Source organism: Pituophis catenifer, unplaced genomic scaffold (genome assembly GCF_029215685.1).
Source record: "Pituophis catenifer annectens isolate HBS135680 unplaced genomic scaffold, rPitCat1.0.hap2 SCAF_1, whole genome shotgun sequence".
NCBI lineage: Eukaryota > Metazoa > Chordata > Lepidosauria > Squamata > Colubridae > Pituophis > Pituophis catenifer.
Genome location: NW_027256881.1, coordinates 191,205,317 through 191,227,662, shown reverse-complemented (window position 1 = coordinate 191,227,662; position 22,346 = coordinate 191,205,317). Strand labels below are relative to the sequence as shown.

The 22,346-nt window shown below is 39.5% G+C and overlaps 1 protein-coding gene across 1 annotated transcript in view; it reads left to right on the top strand.

Moving 5' to 3' along the window:
• PPP1R1C (protein phosphatase 1 regulatory inhibitor subunit 1C) overlaps positions 1 to 22,346 on the top strand; it is a 49,285-nt gene that overhangs the window by 17,364 nt on the left and 9,575 nt on the right. Inside the window, exons 3-4 of the mRNA XM_070956868.1 lie at positions 11,933 to 11,973; positions 15,196 to 15,256. Of these exons, the coding sequence (XP_070812969.1) occupies positions 11,933 to 11,973; positions 15,196 to 15,256 (102 nt within the window). The remainder of the gene's footprint in view (positions 1 to 11,932; positions 11,974 to 15,195; positions 15,257 to 22,346) is intronic.

The window sequence follows — 22,346 nt, the reverse complement described above, 5'->3', positions numbered from 1 at the left end:
TCAAAGGATGTCATTCTGAAGCCCTTGTTTGCTTTCACAGAAATTAATATCCCAAACTGAAGGAGCAAGGATGGAATGCCAGTGACAATTTTGGAGACAGTTCATTCCATGAAAGGGAAGTTATGGTTCTCACCTCTCAAAAAGAACATAAAATTTCCACATTCATTCTTCTCTCCCTCCACTTTGCTGGCTTTGTTAAATTTAATTAGCCAGGGGCTGATTTATTAATCCTCAAAGCAGAACAACTTCTATTTGTCATTTTATAATTGACATAATTTCTTTATCTTTATAAGCCTTTGGAGGAGATAATAGCCATTAAGTGATGTTATTCCCAGATGCCTTCACCATGAAAACTGAAACAGCAGCGATCCATATCAGGAACATAAATACTTACCCACTTGTTCATTTACATTTCTGTTTAACTGTGTGTGGTTTTTGTTTTTTTTAAAAAAATGAGTCAAGTTATTCTTTAAACTCTTTTAAATACAAACTGGACTAGATTTTTCAGAAAATGGCTCTCTCTCTCTCTGATGCCACCCCTTGGGATCAGCTGACTGCCCCTGACAAAATGCTTGATGAAGAATGTTGCATTGAACCCATGATCGTAGATGACCCTCACTCTGTCAAGGACCTTGGAGTACTCATCTCAAATGATCTAAGACCCAGAGCTCACTGTAACAGCATTGCCAAAAAGGCATTAAGAGTTGTTAACCTAATTTTGTGAAGCTTCTTCTCCGGTAACAATGTACTGCAAACTAGGGCGTACAAAACCTTTGCCAGACCAATTCTCGAATACTGCTTGTTTGCCTGGAATCCACACTATACATCAGACATTCATACAATTGAACGGGTCCAGAGGTATTTCATGAGAAGAGTATTCCACTCTTCTGCTCACAGTACAATACCTTATGCCATCACGCTTGAAATTTTGGGCTTGGACAACCTTGAATTACGCCGCCTATGGTCTGACCTAAGCATAGTACACAAAATTATCTGCTACAATGTCCTACCTGTCAACGACTACTTCAGCTTCAACCTCAACAATACACGGGCAAACAATAGATACAAACTCAAGGTAAACCACTCCAAACTCGATTGCAGAAAATACGACTTCAGCAACAGAGTGGTCAATGCCTGGAATCCACTACCTGACTCCATTGTTACATCCTCAAACCCCCACAGCTTCAACCTTAAACTGTCTACTGTGGACCTCACCCCGTTCCCAAGAGGTCTGTAAGGGGGCGTGCATAAGCGCACCAGCGGGCCTACCGTCCCTGTCCTACTGTCCCCATTTATTTGTACTCATTTCCTGTGTTCATGTCTATATTTATACTTAACCTGTTATCTCATACATGTTTGACAAACTAACTAACTAAATAATAAATAAATAAATACATGTTGCAACCTATTAGCTGCTTTGAAGAGAAAATACTTTGAAGCTGCTTTTCAGATGGGTTGAGAAAAAGTTGCAAATAGAGTTAGGGGACATGGCATAAAAAAGATGTTGCCAAAGGATATCCATTCTGTGGTTAGATGAAAGGATGGGAAGGCTCTCCATCTCAGTTCACAGATAATTCAACAGGTTCAATGCTGGGCAAGGTTGAAAGTTGGCATATATGTTATTTATCAAGGTTAGACAGCCTCTGTGTGTTTTGGCAGTCACAAACAACATAAGATGCCTTTCCCTTCTAACCAGAATTGATCCCTTACATTTTTCAACTTAAGATTCTTTTACAAATATCTTTTTGACAACCAATTTGATCCAATGATTAACGACACCAGGGTAAAAACTGAGAGACCCTAAATTCTAGTCCCACCTTAGGCACTGAGCCGGCTGGGTGACCTTGGGCCAGATACTCTCTTTTAGCCCTAGGAAGGACGCGTTGGCAAACCAATTCTGAAAATACTACCAAGAAAACTGTAGGGACTTATCCAGGTAGTCACCAGGAGTCAACACTGGCTCAAAGGCACCAAAACAAAACAATTTAACCAAAAAAACAGTTTATGTATTAAGGGTTTGGTAATACATAAACTATAGGGATGCGGTGGCTCAGTGGCTAAGACACTGAGCTTGTCGATCGAAAGGTCGGCAGTTCAGTGGTTCAAATCCCTAGTGCCGCTTAATGGGGTGAGTTCCCGTTACTTGTCCCAGCTTCTGCCAACCTAGCAGTTCGAAAGCACGTAAAAAATGCAAGTAAAAAAAATAGGGAGCTCTTTGGCTTTGAAACGGAGATGAGCACTGCCCCCTAGAGTCAGAAACAACTAGCACATATGTGCGAGGGGAACCTTTACCTTTATCTTAATACATAAACTGCCAGTGACAACAAAAGATGAATGAATGAGGAGGTAGGACAAGTTCACCTGCAAATGTGAAATATATATATTTATATATATTTAAGTCTTTTTATAAAATATATAAAATATATATTTTACCCTTAAGTCTTGCGGCAGACAGCATAATGCTGCTTAAATGTCTGATAAAGCCTAGAAAATAGTGATTTGGGATGTCACTTAACTATGGCTATACAAACATCTTGATTTACGTAGGAAAAACCCTGGCTAGAACAGTAATTAAAGCACTTCTGGCCCTTATTGAAACAGAGGAAGTTGAAGAGGAGTTGGGGAGAGATTTTTATTTCCTCAGACTGATTTTCATTTCAAATATTCTCATCCACTGCAAGATATGAAAAGTGAAATATTGGATAAGGCTAGTGGTAGAATGCTGCCGGTTTAACAACTGGTTTGGTGAGCACACTTCGCGAGCGCCTAAGGCGCTTGCACACAGCACTGAAAATGGAGCATTTAGAAGCTCAGCTGCTTACCTTCCAGGTCAGCAATGGTAAATTGAACAGTGAGGGGGTGAATTAGCTGTGCTGCATGATTGAGATGAGCTACAACACAGGAAATAAAGGACAGGATAGAGCGGGAGTGGGTGGGCAAGGCCAATTGATAGTCGGCACTACTGGTTCGCCGAATTGGTCTGAACCGGCTGAATTCCACCTCTGGAAAATGCTGAACTGAGGCGATTTGGAACTGGAAACTGAGATCTCCTACCCACCTATCACCCATCCCTTAACATTCTGTGCAAGGGTCATGGCATCAGAGATTTTAAGATCTCTCTTTCTCTACCATATCAGAGGAGATCCAGTCGATCCTTGAAGGTCTGAAATGCCTTCTCAAGACACAAGCTACAGGTAGTCCTTGACTTACAACAGTTCTCTTAGTGACCATTTGAAGTTACAGTGAAAGTGAAAAAAAGTGATTTATGATCATTTTTCACACTTATGACCATGGCACAGGGGTGGGTTCTACTTACCTTTACTACCGGTTCGCAACAGGGCCGCAATTGCACTCTTCTCTGCATGCACAGAAGCATTCTGATGATGTCGACTTCCGGTGGACTTCCGGTTGGTGACTTGCAGCGACAGGGTGTTGAGTGAGAGCTCGCTGCTCCTCAACACCTTTAAACATCGCGTTTTGGGGATCCCCTCGGGGGACGCGGGACCCGGAGAGCCCTGCGGGCAAAAGAGGAAGCCAGGCAAGCGGGAAGTGGGTGCGATCACCTCTCGCTGGACCAGGCGGCTCTGCCTAGCCAACGCGGTGAGCCGGCCATTGATGGCGGGCACGAAGCAGCAATAGCCAACAAAGACGGGAAGCTAAGAAGAAGATCGGAGGTGCGGTGACAGATTCAAGCCTATTTCTCTATTCCTACGATCGTGCGGTAGAGAGGGGATCGGTGGTGCCGGGAGAGGAGTGCTCGGAGCGGCGAGAGGAAGAGACGGAGAGAGTGGAGCAGCTTGTACTCCCGGAGATCCGACAAGCTGAAGAGCAGACGAGGAAACGGGGGGAGTGGATTGCGTCTGTACGGAGCTTTGGAGAGTGTGGTGTGGTGAGAGAGTAAAAGAAAAAGGAAAGACCATTGGTGTGGCTGGCTTTTGGTATTGGGATTGAGTGGAAGAAAGCAGAAGAAATACAGTGATTAGCTGTTTGAGGCTTTCAGCAAACAGGAAGTGCTTCCATTGAATCGGAAGAGTGGAACAGCAGTGGTTGAACAAGAAGACGCTCTGGCAGAGACTATTACCATCGAGTTTGGTTGGAGCCCAGCAAAGTGGGAAATTGAAGATCTCCTATTTATACTCTAAAACTCCGTAAATACTATAAATACTATAAAACAATATACTTATACCCACATATTTATATGCTTATATCTTTCCTATCCTTCTCTTGAGTATCTGTGATATTAATAAGTGAACTGTTTTTCTCTCTAACTTTATAATTTTATAATTAATATCAATTAGACCTGTTAAGCCATTTTATAGATATATACAAAAAAAAAAAAGGTTGATTATATATGAGAATTTAGATTTCTATAATTATTACTAGTTAAGGAAAAAAAAAGGGTTGGATTTGTATCCTACTAATTAAATTATTATATAGGATTTTATATTTACTTATATTTATTGTAATCTATTTATACCTATTTATACTTATTTATATCTATTATATCTATTTATATCCAACTTTTATTAAGATCTGAACTTAGAATTTATTAGTTCATTAACTTATTGTGGTCAACTTATACAATTTAGAATATTTATCTGTATTTATCTATATCAATACTATCCATTAGGATCTGAAATTAGAATTTATTAACTTAAAATAATTACTCATATTGCTAGCCTTTAACAATTTACATATATTACTTACCCTTTTCTAAGATTGAATTTTGATTTTATTAAGTGATTAATTGATTTGTATCGATATTTTGTCTACCTATTTGGAGGAGAATTATATAATTATATAATTAGTGATTGTTAATTGCTGGAAACTTTATAGCAGCCTACTATAGTACTTTGGAAATTTAGAACCTAGTATTAATTGGAACTTATTGAGAGTGTAGAGAGGACCAATAAAGGAGCGAAATAAAGGTCTAAGAAAGCTCCTCAGAGAAAACGTGGCAAGTGCCACTGGATGAGAATTTGGAGAAAGATAGAGGAGATAATAAGAGACCAAAAATCGGTTCTGAAAGAAATGGCAAGTCTGACCTCCACAATTGCAAAAACTGCTAAAAAAGCGACATCTATACCTACCTTAGCGATGTCTTCCCCAGCCACCCAGAAATCAGTAGAAGGTCTCCAGAAACTAGACAAACCCCCTATAACTCCTACACTGCAAACGGTACAAACATCCCTTCAGTCAATCCAAGAAACAATGCTTGCGATGCAAGAAAAACTTTTGAATAGTCACTCCGAATTAAAATCAGACATCCATGCTCTTGATTTTAAAATGAATGAGATTCAAACTGCTATTGCTAGTAACGAAAATAGAATTTTAAAAGCAGAACAAAGAATTGAAAAAAACGAGAAAAAACTGGACACAGTAGACCAAACTTTGTCGGCACAAAACAAAGAAACGGAAGACGCGCTGATCCAACTTGAGATGGACAAGGCCTCGTTTTTCTTGTGTTTCCAGAACATCCTGGAAGATAAAGATGAGGATTTAGGTGATAAGATAGCGGAGTTGATTGCAGAAACTCTGCAGCAAGACAAGCAGGAAATAATTCATGAGGTTGATGAGGTGTACAGAGTCCAGACAAATTAAGAAGAAACAGACTCCCCAGAGAGGTCCATGTGCGCTTTGCTAGAAAAAAAGTTAGGGATATCCTGTATAATATAGCTCGGGAGGAAAAAATCATCTATGGGGGAAAAGAAATTAATATTCTGAAACAAATTCCGAGAAGAGTGAGGGAAAGGAGGAGAAACTATAGGTTTTTGACAAATCATCTAAACAGGAGAAATATAATTTTTAGGTGGCTTTTGCCAGAAGGACTGCAAATTTCCTGGCAAGGGAGGAAAATAAGAATTGATTGTCTAAGTGATGCTCAAGACTTTTTAGAACAACTAAGGGGAGGAGAGGAGGAACAAACCAGTAAGGAGGATATCGAGATAGTAAATACGGAAGAAGAGATATCCCAAGAGCAAATTACTAGGGAAGACATAGAAGAGGAGAAGAAAAAGGAGGATACTGAGGAAAGAGGGAAAAAATCAAGACCAGTGAGAGCAGTAACTTTAAAAGGTAAATAAGAACAAGAGACTAGAAACTAATTTCAGTAATGAACGATACCAAGATCATATCGGTAAATGTGAATGGATTAAACGATTACAAAAAAAGAAGGATAATATTGTCGAAATTGGTGAAACAAAATCCCGATATTATCTGCATCCAAGAGGTCCATATAAAAAAAGATGAAGCTGAATATTTAAATTACTGTAAATTTGGTAAAGTATTTTCCTCACTAGCTGAGAAAAGGAAAAGGGGGGTCGCTATCTATGTTAAGAAAGGAATAATGGCAGAATGTAAATATAAAGATGAAAAAGGGAGAATACTCATAGTTGAAATAATGAGAGGTAACTCTAGACTGCTATTAGTAGGGGTTTATGCACCGAATAAAAAACAAGGGAAATTCTATAAGAAACTGCAGGAACAGTTGGCAAATTGGGCACATCTTGAAATATGTATGCTAGGGGATTTTAATGGAATTGTAGATCCAAAGCTTGATTATAAGTGCGATATAACCAAAAAGAATAAAAGATCTCCCTTACCAAAGATTTTCTTTGATTTGGCGGATGAGATAAATCTAATTGACATGTGGCGTACCTTACACCCCCAGGACAGACAATTTACATTTTATTCCGTCCCACAAAACTCCTGGTCCAGAATTGATATGGTTTGGGTCACTAGAAAATTGGCGTTAGAAATTAAGAAAGTTAACATGGGCACCAATACTTGGGCAGATCATAAGCTCCTTGAAATCAGTTGGTCCCATGATAAGAAGAAAATACAACAGAGATGGAGCTTAAAGACCAATCTCCTAAATGAAAAAGAGTTCACACTCAAATTGAATGAAGAAATCAAACGCTTCTTCTTAGAAAACGGAAATCGAGGGACAGCCAAAGAAATTGTGTGGGGCACTATGAAGGCCTATGTCAGAGGAGTAGCTATCTCATACACTGCCTTTAAAAATAAGGAAAAAAGAAAGAGTAGAGAAGAACTTACTCAAAAATTATTACAAACTGAGGCTGAACTACAGCAACGACCGGGAGATGAGGCGACGAAACAACAGTGGTTGATGATGAGACATAGACTGAATCTATTGGACCAGGAGGAGGTAGCTCAAAAAATAAGAAGATCTAAGCACTATTGTTTCGAGAACGCTAACAAGTCGGGGAGATGGTTGGCATATAAATTAAAAAAAGAGAAGGAAAAAAACCAAATACTAGCTTTAGAAGATCCACAGGGCATCCTGTTGATGAAGGAAGAAGACAAATTAGAAAGCATAAGAAAATTTTATGAATGTCTTTACAAAAACGAAGGAATTGAGTTAAACAAGGTAGAACAGTATTTGTTGGAAGCCAACCTTCCTCAAATTCCGGAAGAAGAAAAGGAAATGTTAAATGAAAAGATCACCATAGGGGAGTTAAGAACCGCCTTATCCAAAATAAAGAAGAACAAAACCCCAGGCCCTGATGGTCTCCCCGGAGAATTATATCAAAAACTTGATGATGCTCTGAAACTGGAATTGTTAGAAATTCTAAACGATGTTATTGCTGGCATAACAATCCCAGACTCCTGGAGGGAAGCGTACCTGACGATCATTCTGAAAGAAGGTGCCGACCCGAAGCAGATCTCCAACTATAGACCTATCTCACTGCTTAATGCAGATTACAAATTATTTATGACTATAATAGCGGAGAGATTCAAGAAAATTCTAAACCGATGGATACATAAGGATCAAAATGGTTTTCTCCCAGGGAGACAGATTAGAGACAATTTGAGAACAGTCCTAAATACCATTGAATATTATGAACAACACCCTGGAAAACAGATGGCTTTAATGTTTGTCGATGCCCAAAAGGCATTCGACAATCTAAATTGGACCTTCATGATAAACCAAATAGATCTAATGGGATTCGGGACTAATTTTAGGAGGATGATAGAGAATATTTACCAAAATCAGAGGGCAAATATATTAGTTAACGGAGACAGAACCCAGACATTTCAGATCCAAAGAGGAGTCAGGCAGGGATGTCCCCTATCCCCCTTACTTTACATTCTAGCATTAGAGGTCTTACTTAGAAGGATTAGAACTAATGAAAATATCAAAGGCTTGAAGATTAGGAAGGAAATATTTAAAACACAGGCTTTTGCGGACGACGTTGCCTTCATAATAGAAGACCCATTAGACACCGGCTCAAAATTAATGCAGGAAGTTCAGAATTATGGAGAAGTCGCGGGCCTTAAACTTAATAAGAACAAAACCAAAATAATTGTGAAAAATATGACAAACCTACAAACGAAAGAATTAGAAGATTTATTAGGCCTCCAGGTAGTTAAGAAGATAAAATATCTGGGAATATGGATTACGGCGAGACTTTCTTCATTAAAAGATGATAACTATATCCCTTTATTGCAGAAAACTAATCAAGACCTTGATAGGTGGAGGAGGCTTAAATTGTCCCTGACTGGTAAAATTGCGGCGATCAAAATGAATATTTTACCGAAATTTCTATTTCTATTTCAAAATATACCAATATCACTAGATAAAAAAAATTTTTTGGATCTGAATAAACATATCAGGAATTTTTTGTGGGAGGGTAAGAAATCGAGGATTTCTCTCAAGACACTTCAAGGGAAAAGAAATTTGGGAGGGTTCGGGCTCCCTGACTGGGAATTATATCAAAAGGCGGCAAAAATAATTTGGATAAAGGAGTGGATCAAATTACAAGAAAGTAGAATTTTGACACTAGAAGGACACGATCTCCTTGAAGGATGGCACGCTTACCTCTGGGATATAAAGGATAGGAAGAAAACTCATTTCTATAAACATAAAATTAGAGAGACATTGATTCGTACGTGGCTGGAAATCAGACAGAAGATATATACCAAGGTTCCTAGCTGGTTGTCGATTATGGATGCTCTAGTGGCCCCAAATAGAAGAGGGAACTATAAAATGGGCACATATAAGGATATCTTGGATGAAGAAGGGAAGCTCAAACCCTTGGAAGTATTGAGGGACCAGGGGTTTATTCTGGATTGGTGGAAATATCTTCAGATTAAGTCTAGATTTCAAGAAGATAGAGATAAATGTGGTATTAAAATGAAATATGGATATTTTGACAAAATTATTTGGGGACCAGATAAGAAAATGCTATCGAAAATCTATAACTTTATATTAGATGAGGATAGAGCCGAGACGATAGCTAAAAATCAGCTAAGCATTTGGGAGAAAAACTTAGGATATGGCCTTAATTTCAATGACTGGGAGATAGCTTGGAACAGAAATCTCAAAATAACGAAATCGGTAACATTCAGGGAAAATCATTACAAAATGCTGCATAGGTGGTACCTAGCCCCGGACAGGCTGGCCAAAATATTCCCAAATTCCTCTGCTTTATGTTGGAAATGTGGAAAGACGGTCGGCACCTTTTACCATCTGTGGTGGACTTGCCCTGAGACCAAAAAGTTTTGGTTAAAGATTCGACTCTGGCTCTCGGAAATAATGGGACAAGAGATAGCCCTGGCCCCGGAATCCTTCCTCTTAGGTATGATTGAAGATGGTCTCGACAACAATAAAACCCAACTGGCAATTCAAATTATTACTGCGGCTAGATTAGCCTTTGCGAAACTCTGGAAATCCAACTCTACCCCCTCTGAAGAAACATTAATAAATAAAATTCTAGAGTGCGCAGAGATGGCTAAATTGACGAGCGAGCTAAAAAATGAAGAGAACTCTAAGTACTACGAAGTATGGGGAATTTGGTATAACTGGTTAAAGAATAGGATAAAAATATGATAATAGGCTACGATCTGTTAGACACCCAAAATGGACTTTATTGTATAGAAATGTAGAGAATTGTATAGAACTGTATATTGTATATATGAAATGTGTAAACATTGCACCTCGGATCAAGATTGTGATTGTACATTGTCTTTTTAAAAAATTGGAAAATTCAATAAAGTATTTAAAAAAAAAAAAGTGATTTATGATCATTTTTCACACTTATGACCATGGCACAGGGGTGGGTTCTACTTACCTTTACTACCGGTTCGCAACAGGGCCGCAATTGCACTCTTCTCTGCATGCACAGAAGCATTCTGATGATGTCGGGGTTGGTGGGCGGAGCCTCCCGCCAGTTTTACTACCGGTTCTATAGAACCAGTGCGAAGTGGGGGCAACTACCACTGCCATGGCAGCATCCCAATGGTCACCTGATTTATATTCAGATGCTTGACAACTGACTCATATTTGAGGGTTGCAGAGTCCTGGGGTCATGTGATCACCTTTTCTGACCTTCTGACAGGTAAAGTCAATGGGAAAGCCAGATTCATTTAACAACCGTGTTGCTAATTTAACAACCACAGGGATTAACAACTGTGGCAAGAAAAATGATAAAATAGGGCAAAGCTTACTTAACAAATTTCTCACTTAACAACATAAATTTTGGGCTCAATTGTGGTCATAAGTTGAGGACTACCTGTATCTCACTTTAAATAACTTGCTATTTTTTTTAAAAAAAAAAAAGCAAAACCAGTTCAGTTTCACAGGTAATAATAATTAATCTCACACTCATCTCTTATGTAAACATTAGCATAAATTGGAACATCTGTTTGAAATCTTTATTCACACTCCAAAAACGGAAGGTTATTTTCATGAACCATAATGAATTATTTCTGTGCCTTGATGAACTACACATCGTTTGTTAGTTTGTTTGTTTGCTTGTTTGTTTTGAAAAATAAAACATCACGAGTTTTTGGCGGTAAAAGGTGTTTGACACACTGAAGAAACATGTAAATAAAATAATAAAAATAAAAATTCTGAATTCTGAATCATTTTACAGTTTCTCTCGGTAAAAAGACGCCTTGTGGAAAAACAGTTAAACAGAGTCAAATGCCTGAAGAGACACTGAGCAGGAAATGTCTCATAAGTCAAACGACAAATTAAACAAGATCTTGGTAAAAACAGACATAGGTTTATGGAATTAATGGAATCAAAATGGGATTGGAACAGGGGTGGGTTCTACTTACCTTTACTACTGGTTCGCAGGGACCTTACATGCGGCGCAGATCACCCATGATAATGTCATGGTGGGTAAGCGGAGCCTCCCACCAGTTTTACTACCGGTTCTATAGAACCGAGAGCAACCCACCACTGGATTGGATTTTTAAGTTATACCTACTTGAATTGAATGACTTCTATTCCTTAAATGGCTACAGAATGTGAATTTTAGAGCGAGACTTTTGTGTGTGTGTGTGTGTGTGTGTGTGTGTGAATTGTATTGTGTTGATCTCTTTTCAGCTCTTCCACAGTGAAATGAAAATCTTCATGGACCTGAATTCTTGCAAAGTCCTTACGTGATAGACAGTCTAGCAGCGTTTTTACCAACTGAAGGATAATTTTCTTAATAATAAAAGAAGAAATTATATTATATAATTATATCCCTATGCACAATGTTAGATCAAAGCATTATAAACTCCAATTTACATTGGGGTTCATAATCAGGATATAAATTGCTGCAAAATTTTACATCAGAATTCAATCTTTTCCCCTTTGTATCGAGCCCTGACAATAATTGTATGCTCCACCCCATTGTAAGTATTACAGTGTAATAAGGAAGCCAATTTAATGTAACCTGACAACATAATAGTTTCTCAGAAAAAGCACAGGGATTACTTCCAAGAAAGCATGAATGGAACACTACATCACAGTTGCTTAGATTGGACTTTCAACTGCGTTCTTTGAATTGTGCTTCTGCACCTATTTTCCTGAAAGTAAAATTTATTGGATTCACCAGAGACCAACTTTAGAGTAGATTTATGTTGTCTTGATGTTATTATATAATTCTTCTTCTAATTGTGTTTTTATACCCTGCAGAAATAGATGAGAAGAGAATGAACAACAACTCCCAAGATGAAGTAAGTTAATTGCAATTTAAAAAATAAATAACTCTTGCATTGTCTGACAAACATTCAGAAATGTCTTAATTCTTTCCTTCTTGTACCGCAGCAGAGATATTAATTCTTAAATTGTCTGTTGGGATATACAGGGGGGTAGAAGACACAGTCAGCTCAATGACATATATTAAATCACTTATTTATTATTAATGAATGTCATTTATTAAATAAAGTCAGTACAATATTTTCTTAATAGCATTGCCCTCTAAAGTCTTTGCATGACTGGTTTGGCTTTGACTTAATTTGATCAATTTATTAAAGGCTGGAGAGAATGCCAGAAAAATCTGCTCCATCTTTGTTTCTACAGACTGGTAATAGATATTTGAACTGAGATCAGAGGCTCATTCTGACACCTTTCCTAGGGGGTTACCACATTTGAGATGCAAAAAGTTAGACAGCCACTAGATGGCAGCAAAGATTTGGATTTTTCTGTATCTCTTTGTTGGCACCTAATGGTTATCTGGAACCATGACTTCAAAATTAATTTGAAATTATGAAAATTTTTCAGGGGGAAAAATTCTCAAATCAGTTAGATATGAAAAACATTTTCTAATCCCTGAAAGGCTGTATCCTTCCAATAATTACTAAAAAAAATTCATCCTCATTGTCATCATTTTAGCCATTGTCGATCCACTACAGAATGAAGGCCTCTTCCGCATGTTTCCAACCCATACAGTCCTGAGCTTTCTTCTGTGAATTAGGCCCGCAATATAAATAAAAATAAAGAGATTTAGTACACTTGATATATATTTGCTGAAAATTAATTCATAAATTACTATTGGTATTATTCTGTAAAAAGACGGAGGCGGCAAAAAAGTTGCCATGGCCTGTTCAATTTTCTAGCCATCTTGCTCTCTTTCCAGGTTATTTCATTCGATTCCTCTATTTTCTCCCTCCTCCATCATCGGTACTATATGTACAATCCTCACTGGACAAGTTTGGATGACATCCATCCTTGTTTAATGTCCTTCTTAAATAACAAATCTTCCACCAAGTTGATTAACATCTTCCTTTTGTGTATCATTAATGCTGTTTTAATTATGCAAGGATTCATGCAAATTGAAAATTGAAAAAAATTACAGAAAATAAATAGAGGAAAGAAAAATAATTATCCAGACAATATAATGTCAATCCTGAAATGAGTTTTTCCCATCTTTCCGTCCTCTATACAGTATACAATTTAATTTTTTTACTGAAAATTGAAATAGGCCAGTGTTACTTTTAATAGCAAGAAACTTTATCGATTTTTTTTTTCAAATTTAGGTACAAACATTTAAAAGCATTAAATGATGACAATCAACATCCCATCACACAATGAATATGGTTAGCACTCTCTGACTGCATCCAATAATTTATTCATACAAAGCATCTTTCCATCCATTAACATAAAATATTATGAGCCATTTTACATTTCACAGAGCAACTTATAGAGCTGCTGAATCTTCCTTGATTCGAAGGGATATGCTTAAAATACACACAACCCCTACACAACTCTTTGGACTTGGGATATGGTGTTTTAGGTTGAGATTCTTTAAAGAACTAATATGCGAATTGATTATTTCACATTGCCGAAATGCCATTAGCTGAACCCAGCAGTATTTCTTTATTTGTTTGTTTATTATTATAGTTTTGGCTGCTTAGTTGAACAATTCCAAGCAGCTATAAAATCTGATGCTAACTTCCAGATTTTGGGAACAAAGTCAAAAAAGGAGCAATACAACCAGTTGGTAGACACCATTGGAGGAGGGCCCTATTACTACATGGTGGCATCTGACGAAATGTGAATTGTAGCTCATGAAAGCTGATGCCTTTTAATAAAATTAAATGAGGACCCAGTTTGTGGGGGCAATAAGCTGACTTTGTATAAATATACAAAAGTATGAAGGCTATTGCTTAACGCATTGTAAGCCGCCCTGAGTCTCCAGAGAAGGGCGGCATATAAATCAAATTAAAAAAAAAATTATTAGTTGGAAAAGATGCCACCAGTTTCCATTTAATTTTTTTTTCAATCTGATTGTATACCCCCCCCCCACAAAAGGGGGAGAGGATTAAAGAACCTGGCCTTCCCCTAAAATATTTATATCATTTTTTTGAAATTTCTCAAAGACAAATAAGGAATGGATTATATTGCTTCAAGCTACAAGGCAGAAAAGATTGCAGTGCAACTACTGCAGCAGACCAGATCAAGAAGATGCTTCAAAGCCAAAACAAAGAGGCCTCCTCAGTGTAATGATATAGGAGAAAGACCTTCAGAGAAGAGGCAAAAGAAATGCAGAAGAATGGTAAGAGAGCATAGCCCACTGCTACATAATGGGTGGAATGCATAATGGCTGCATAAGGAGGTGGCAGAACATTTGCAAGCTTTCAGACTTTCAAGATTTGGTTAATATAGTCTTACAATAAAGCAGAATTAGATCATTTGGAGATGTTTCCTCTTACGATCTGCCTGGGAAGGCTAACAAGTCTAAAAATGCCATCTCCTTCACAGGCTGAGAAGCTACGGAAGGTCCCTCATGAGCTTCTTTTTCCACCCATTATAAAGCTTTGGGTTGTGTTCTCTTTTATCCAGGGGTGGGCTTCAAAATTTTTAGCAAGGGGTTCTCTGCCTGGCCATGGTGGGCATGGCCTAGATGGTCTCCTGCACCATGGCACCCGTGGAGGGCGTTTTTGCCCTCCCCGGGCTCCAGAGGCCTTTCTGGAGCCTCTGGGAAGGTGTAAATGGTTTCCCCAGGCTCCGGAAGCCCTCTGGAGGCCAGAAATGGGCCCATTTCTGACCTTCCCAATATTCCAGGAGGCCTGTTTTTCGCCCTCCTCAAGTCTCCGCGTGCGCCCTGCACTTACTTGCATCCAAAATGGGCCGTGTGGGGAGGGGTGGATGGGGAGGGGTGGATGGGTGGGGCCAGCCAGGAGTGGGATTTGGGGATTCTCCGAACTGCACAGAATCTTAGCTAGAGGTTCTTCCGAACCCCTGCGAACCCCCAGCAGCCCACCCCTGCTTTTATCTGATCATTCCTTAGGCAGCAATTATTTGATCTACCGCTCAAGGTCTTTCTCTTATACTATTACACTCAGTATGGACCTCCGTTGAGAAAAGAGCCTATAGAAGCTCCCTCCCTGTAGTCTAGCATTGTGATGCCTTCTTCAGCCCTTGATTGCACTAAAAGGTCATTCTTTTTATGACAGTCACAGAACGTCTCCCCTAAACAGAGGAAGCAGAGTGTCTACACTGCGCCTGCCATGAAAGGTACTGTTCAGGTACTGTTTCTTCTTATGCAAACACCTCTTGGGTGTGGATGTCACCATCTCTCTCTCTGTCATTCCTGGAGTACTTTAATGATCACATGAAGGGAAAAGAGGCCTCTGTCTGTGATGATGTTCTTTGAAGATGGATTGAAAGGAAGTCTATGGAGATTCTCAATCATCCAGGTCATGTTTGCCCCAAAGGTGCTTTTCAAAATGCAACTTGGCTTTCTTGGGTTTTTTTTCTCCTTTTAAACATTCCATTTCTCATCCAAGAAGCTTCTTTAGTTCCGGCTGAATGGTGGGGAATGGAACGATTCATATTTATGTTCCTTAATGGCCTCGTTGGGGCCACTTGGGGGTTTATCTATAGTCTCAGCTGGTCTCCACTGTTTTAAAAGATGGGTCAAAGAGGCCATCTGTATTAGAATGGAACAGTCCTCTCTCAACAGAGGGGGAGGGATATGACACCACCTATCCCCTGTCTACAACACTGTCTTTTCAGCAGTCCCAGGAAGGTTCCACACCTATTTGTACTCTGATTCAGGAGACCCTGAGAGTACAGATAAATATGCAACAGACCTCAACTACTCTCAAGGAGCCAGCAACCAACCTTCAGAGTTCTAACGACCCGATGACTGCTAAGGAATATAAATCCTTCCATTCCCCACCATTCAGCCAGAACTAAAGAAGCTTCTTGGATGAGAAGCAAAATGTTTTCAAGGAGAAAAAAGCACCTTTGGGATTGAAAGGTTGGGAATTCAGAAAGGCTGCGACCTCAAACCCAGGTCATAATCCTTTCCCTGGTACTGTACAGGTGAAGGATGGGCTCCTCCCTCATTCATTTCCAAGCAATGATCTTATCTCTTTATTTATTTATTCAGTTTATAGGACTGATCACTTGCCATGCAACTCTGGGTGGCTAACAATCCATTAACAACAATCATAATTTTTTTTTTTAATTAAAACCACAGATCCCATCCAGGATGTTATAGAAACCATACATCACCAAAGATGGGCTCTGCAATCATCCTGGCCTATTGCATGGGGTGGGGGTGGGGGGGAGAACCAGGTCTTCATTGCCTTATAAAAGCCTAACAGAGTCAGGGCATCTGATTCAGGGTGGAGTTGGGAAATTATTCTTCCTGAATCCTATTAGATGGAATTGTTTGATACAAGAGATCTGAGTTTTACCTGATCAGCTAGTTGAGCTAGTTGGTGAACTGGGAGATCTCCAAGGTCCCTTCCAACTCTGTTATTCTAAATTCTGTAATATTGAGTTGAACTTAATACAAAATATTAAATCAGCGGTGGCATACTGTACACACACTCTTATCTCATTCATAGTAATAAAAAAAAAGGTTTTAAGCAGAAAGAACAAATGGTGCCATATTGTCTGGCCTATGAAGCTATTGTAAGAAACTTAGCATATCCTTCAATCTGTTGAACAATTGTTGAAACAACATAGCTAGTCTCTCTATATAAGGCAGTGATGGCTAACCTTTTTGCCATCGAGTGCCAAAAGCGGGGAGAGCATGGGGGGGGGGGTCGCGCGCATGCGTGCCCACACCCATAATTCTGCCCTGCCCCCTGCACATGCGCACATGACCCTCCCATGCTCCCCCCACTTTTGGCACGTGATGGCACGGTGGGCCACCGGACTTCTGGTGGAACGGGAAGTCAGGAAACAGGCCATTTCTGGCCTCCAGAGGGCCTCCAGGGGGTGAGGAAAGCCGTTTTCACCCTCCCCAGGCTCCTAAAAAGACTCTGGAGCAAAAAACAGGCCTTCTGGTCCTACCAGAGACCCTCTGGAGGCCAGAAACAGTGTGTTTCCTGATTTCTGGTGGGCCCAGAAGGCCTGAAACTGCGTGCACCGGAGCTCAGCTCGTGTGCCCGCTGTGGCACGCATGCCATAGGTTCGCCATCACAGATATAAGGCATAGGAATGGGGTTTTTTTTGTTTAATTATCTATGGCTGATTGATTGATTGATTGATTGATTGCCTAATGGATATGAGTTGTCCAAAATTATAGATCGTTCTTTCCTGTATTGGAAATTGTAATAAGGCATGAATAACATGCCAAAGTATCTCACAAGTTCATTTTTTCTCTCCTTCTCTCGAGTCCTTTTGATGTATTTTGGTTTCCTATGCATTTTTTGCACGGTATCAGCAAATAACCTTTAAGTGGGAAATGGCTTACTCTTTTATGCACACGTGCATTTTACTGGAATACAGCCCCTGGAAAAATCAATGTGTGAGTGCTATTGATCGCAGAATGAGGTGGACAGCAGCCTACGGAGCTATTCAGGGCAGGATATTTGAGCAGATTGTATTTCTATGCTTAATGGATGTTGGGAGACACCTTCATTGTTCAAAAGGCCTCTACATTTTGGCTCTTCCTGATGGTGCTGATTGTCTCTTTCCAAAATGAGGTTAGCAGGGATATCTGACTGGCTTTCTGTTTTTAGCAGATTTTTCCCATGTCCTGGCCAAATAATTAACCTCTCTCGATACAAACATACAATCTTCCTTTCAGCCTCCTATACATGTTGTACAGTATTGATATAATGATGCAAAGCTGGGGCGGGGGAATGTTCTAAAGGCATACATTGATCATCTAGGCATGCTCACTGAATTTAGTACAGGAAACAATTTTAATTTGTCATAAGGGGCAAACACGATAGAACTCTGCTCTTCATTGATTCTTGTGACTAGTTTCAGTTCTTGGGCAGAAAGTCTTCTCTTATCAAGGAGCGCATGAAAATTAGACATCAAAGAAAAAATCAAAAAAAGAACTCTTCTTTTTCATAATGTGAGACACCTCTAATCATTTCTCAACATTCAGGCTGCTTCCCGCCCTCTGTTTATACATGTATGTATGTGTGTGATTTGGCATTATGTCAGAGGTGGGATTCACTTACCTTCCCTACCAGTTCACAAATGTGAGGGCTCACACGGGCCACCTTTGTGCATGCGCACAGCCTTCTGTGCAAGCGCAGTAGTTGCGCATTAAGTCAGGGCAGGTGGGTGGAGCTTCCTGTAGTTGCCGCTACCGGTTTGCGTGATCCGGACAGAACCAGCTGAATCCCACCACTGCATTATCTGGTATGGATTGTTGGAGAAAAATATAAAAATATATCTGGTAAGAACACCTTACAAGATTATAGACTCTCCTTAGATATAATCCAATCAGATGCCCATATGTAACATAATAAGTATTATATGTATGTCAAACCCAATATGTATTATTTCTATTAATTCCAAACCCAGAAGGATTTGGAATCCCAGAATACATAACCAATTTTGCCCTAATTCCCATAACCCACTAAAGAAAAGAGAAAACAAATCCCTGGCTATATTTTCTATTATCTACTTCATAGTATTGTTGCTATGGGGAAACATTGGAGAAGGGAGTGTTATAAATGTTCTTTCGAACTCTTGAATGAAAGGCAGAATAAGAACCTAATAAACAAATTTGTTAGACAAGAAGTAGAATAAAAATAGATTTATTAATTTAAAAGACACATTCAAGTAGTCTTGATTTAACAACCACAACTGGACTGGCAACTCCATCGCTAAGCGACAGTCATTAAGTGAAATATCACATGACTGCACCAGGTTTCTGATATCATATTAAACGAATCACCTGCAGTTGTTCAGTGCAATGTCATGTGATCGCCATTTCCAATCTCCTGCTGCCTTCTCTGTTGACTTTGCTTGTCAGCAGCTGGCAGCTATGAAGATCACAAGTGGTGACCTTGTGACCAAGGGATGCTGTGATTGCTTGAATTGCAATCCTGAGACAGTTGTAAGTGATTCTGTGGCAGTTGTAAGTTCAAGGTCTAGTTGAAAAATGACTTTTTCAGTGCCATCAAAAGTTCAAACAGTCACTAAACAGGACAGTTATTAACCAAAGACTACCTTTATAGTCATCGATTTTATGTACCAAAATACAGGACAGGTCACAGAAGAACATAAGACTATAAACACTCTAAAAACCATGACAGAAACTCTTGGTGTCTCAATGGCAACATTTTCCCACATGCCCACATTCAATGTACTGGGTTGCAGCATTATCCTACTCAAGACATTTTCAGGAAAAGCAAGGGATGCTTGGAGACTGGAGGAAAGTTGGTGAGATCCAAAGATGGCCTCTTGTGAAGGAGGCATACCATCATCTCCTTCAAGGCAGGTAGCACTCTGCTTCTCAGTGAGGGTTTACTCCTCACTTGAACCCAACTATCTCCTGGAAGGCCTTAATCAACCAATGGGGTGTGGGTACAGGTCCAGAATACAGGTGGAAGAAATGTGCAACCTTGAAGACCTGTCTACTAACTTGGGAGCAACCCAGGTACCAATGTACCTTCCTTAAGACCTACCCAGCTGGTGTCCAACTGTGAGCAAAGTCACGCAACTTTATCCAACAGAAGCCAAGAATATTCTAAGATGTCTTCTCAGAAGTAGAGTAAGTGAAAAAAATAGTATATTCTATACCTAGATAACATAGTAGGAGAAAATATTTTAAAATTCCCCATTATTATTATTTCCTCATATTTCCACAAGGACATGTTCCGTTATGATAAGATACCCGTTTTAAGTTCCCATATATAACTGCTGATACTTACCGAAAAATTGGCCAAGGGGATGATTTTTCAAAGGTGTAAAAAGTTGTGAAATTAGGCTACAAAAATGTGCTTGCTTCTATTTAACTATTGCTTTGATGGTTTGCTATGCTAAACTTTTTTTAAAAAATCCCCTTCTTCATATTTTCTGTGCATTTAGATCAGGGGTGAAATCTAAAATTTGTTACTACCGATTCTGTGGGCATGGCTTGGTGGTGGTGGGTAATGTGACTGATTGGGCGTGGCCACTTTTTTTTTTTTACTTTTAAAAGCATTTTTTCTACAGCCTTAAGAGGTTGCAGAAAAAAATGCTTTTAAAAGCCTCTGACGATCAGGCAACTCAGCTGGGATCGCCAGAGGCTTTTTAAAGGCATTTTTTTTCTACAACCTCTTCGGCCGAAAAAATACTTATTTCCCCCAAAATAAAACCTACCCGGAAAATTAGCCATAATGCGTCTTTTGGAGCAAAAATTAATATAAGACCCGGGGTTATTTTGGGGAAAACACGGGTAGCTCTTGTTATAATACTGAAAAAAGCAAAGCTGACTCTAGAAGTCACTGAAAATAGTGAAAAGGTGAAAAGGTGAAGTTTGTCCTCCTGCCTGATTAAAGGGCTCTGGATTAATCCTTTAAGAATTCTTTTATTACGAAAAATCTTCACTATAGCTCAGTTTAGGCAGATGTGAGTTTCTCTCTATGTGTGTGAGAGAGACGTCATACAGCAAAGCAGAAAGGACATAAATCACCTATAAATGAATCAAAGCCAATTCTGAGGCTATTGTGGAGATAGCACAGCTGATAGTTTGGACAGCAACTAAAGTTTCCTGTCCACAAATGGACTAAAGCTTTCCAAAACTGGGATGAAATCTTTGGATCCAGTTGATTATGCTGGAATGCATATTGCAGTTGATAAAGTAAAACAAGATGTGAAACAAGTGTTTGAGACAATGAAACCAAAGACGGGTGTATTGGATGGGTTCCTTATAAAATCAATCATGCCAAGAGAAAGAAATGATCTTCGAACAGGGAATAAGAAATAAACAGTAGAGTCACCAGAAATTTCCCCAAACATGACTACATACCACAGACTAAAATTGCTTCTGTTTATAGGACGGTATAAACAGAACGTCTCATGATTTGAGGGACTATGTATAAGGGGTAGAAAGTAGACACAGACACTAAAGCATTTATACATATATACACATGTGCTTGCTATATGAGTTCTAGTTTCTGTCTGGAATGCTTGGTTAAATAGAGACTTTTGGGCAGGAACACGTCAAAGCAATGACGTTCTATGGCTATCCTCTTGGCCACTGTAAAGATGGATTCCTTATGTTTAATTGAAAAATGGCTTGCTCTTTAGGGACAAAGCACCCTCTAGTGCTCCAGAGAGCTTCCTGCACTTGGAGTCCTGCACATGAACCCCCCCTCCCCCCAAAAGCCACAGAGGGCTAAATTCTCATTGTTCATAGCAAGAACAGTGATTTTTCAGACTGAATCTAGAGATTCACTTGAGAATAAAGAGGAATTAGCTTCACTCGTGTGGGCAGCCACAAGCAGGCCTGCTTTTGGATGAGTCAAATGTGACCTCAATGATCTCTGGATACCTGCAGCTGACGAGCAAAGGGAAATAAGCTATTTGAAGGGATGGCCTCTACAATAAGGAAGGGGTCAGCAGCCCCTCCCCCAATGTATGTATGTGTGTACTTGATTGATAGGCTACCCAACTTCATTGCAACCCGAATAGTGTGCAATATAAAATACAATAATCCCAAAAGGAACATGTGATAAACAGCAGAGTCCAATAACAAATAATTCCCTAAAGAACCCATTCAAGCCCAACGTCTGGTAAAACAAGCCACTTTTTCAGGGCTTGTTTAAATGAAGTCAGGTTGAGGGCCAAATAGATCTCTGGGGAAACGCTAGGACAGACAAGGTCACTTCCTGAGTCCCATCAGGTGAGCGCGGCTGAATCAATGGGACTCAGAACATGCTGACTATGCTGGATGGGCAAAAACTATAGAAGATTGACAGTCCTTCAGATAAAAAGCCTATTTCTTGCTTACCCCAAGATAGGACAACCAAGGATCATTGGCAGGATTCTTTTGGTGCCTCCTCAAAGTTCTCAAATGCCCCAGGATAAGTGGTGCTTCAACTGAACAGACCATGAGACACCAAAGGATGTTTTTAATTCCACGACTGCACTGTGTTTAGTTATGAGCTTGTGACAAATATTGTACATCTAACTCTGGAGAGTGATAGGTTTGAATGGACTTGCATTGGATTCAAACCAGGGGTGAAATGCTCCTGGTTCGGACTGGATCAGTCGATCCGGTAGCGTCGGCAGGTGGTTCAGAGAACCGGTAGCAAAGATCCCTGCCCCCCCCCCGCCCATGCCCACCCAATCGCCCTGTTGCCCGTTTGCCGCTTCTTTTAAAAAATGCTTTTAAAAGGTAAAAAAAAAGAGGCTC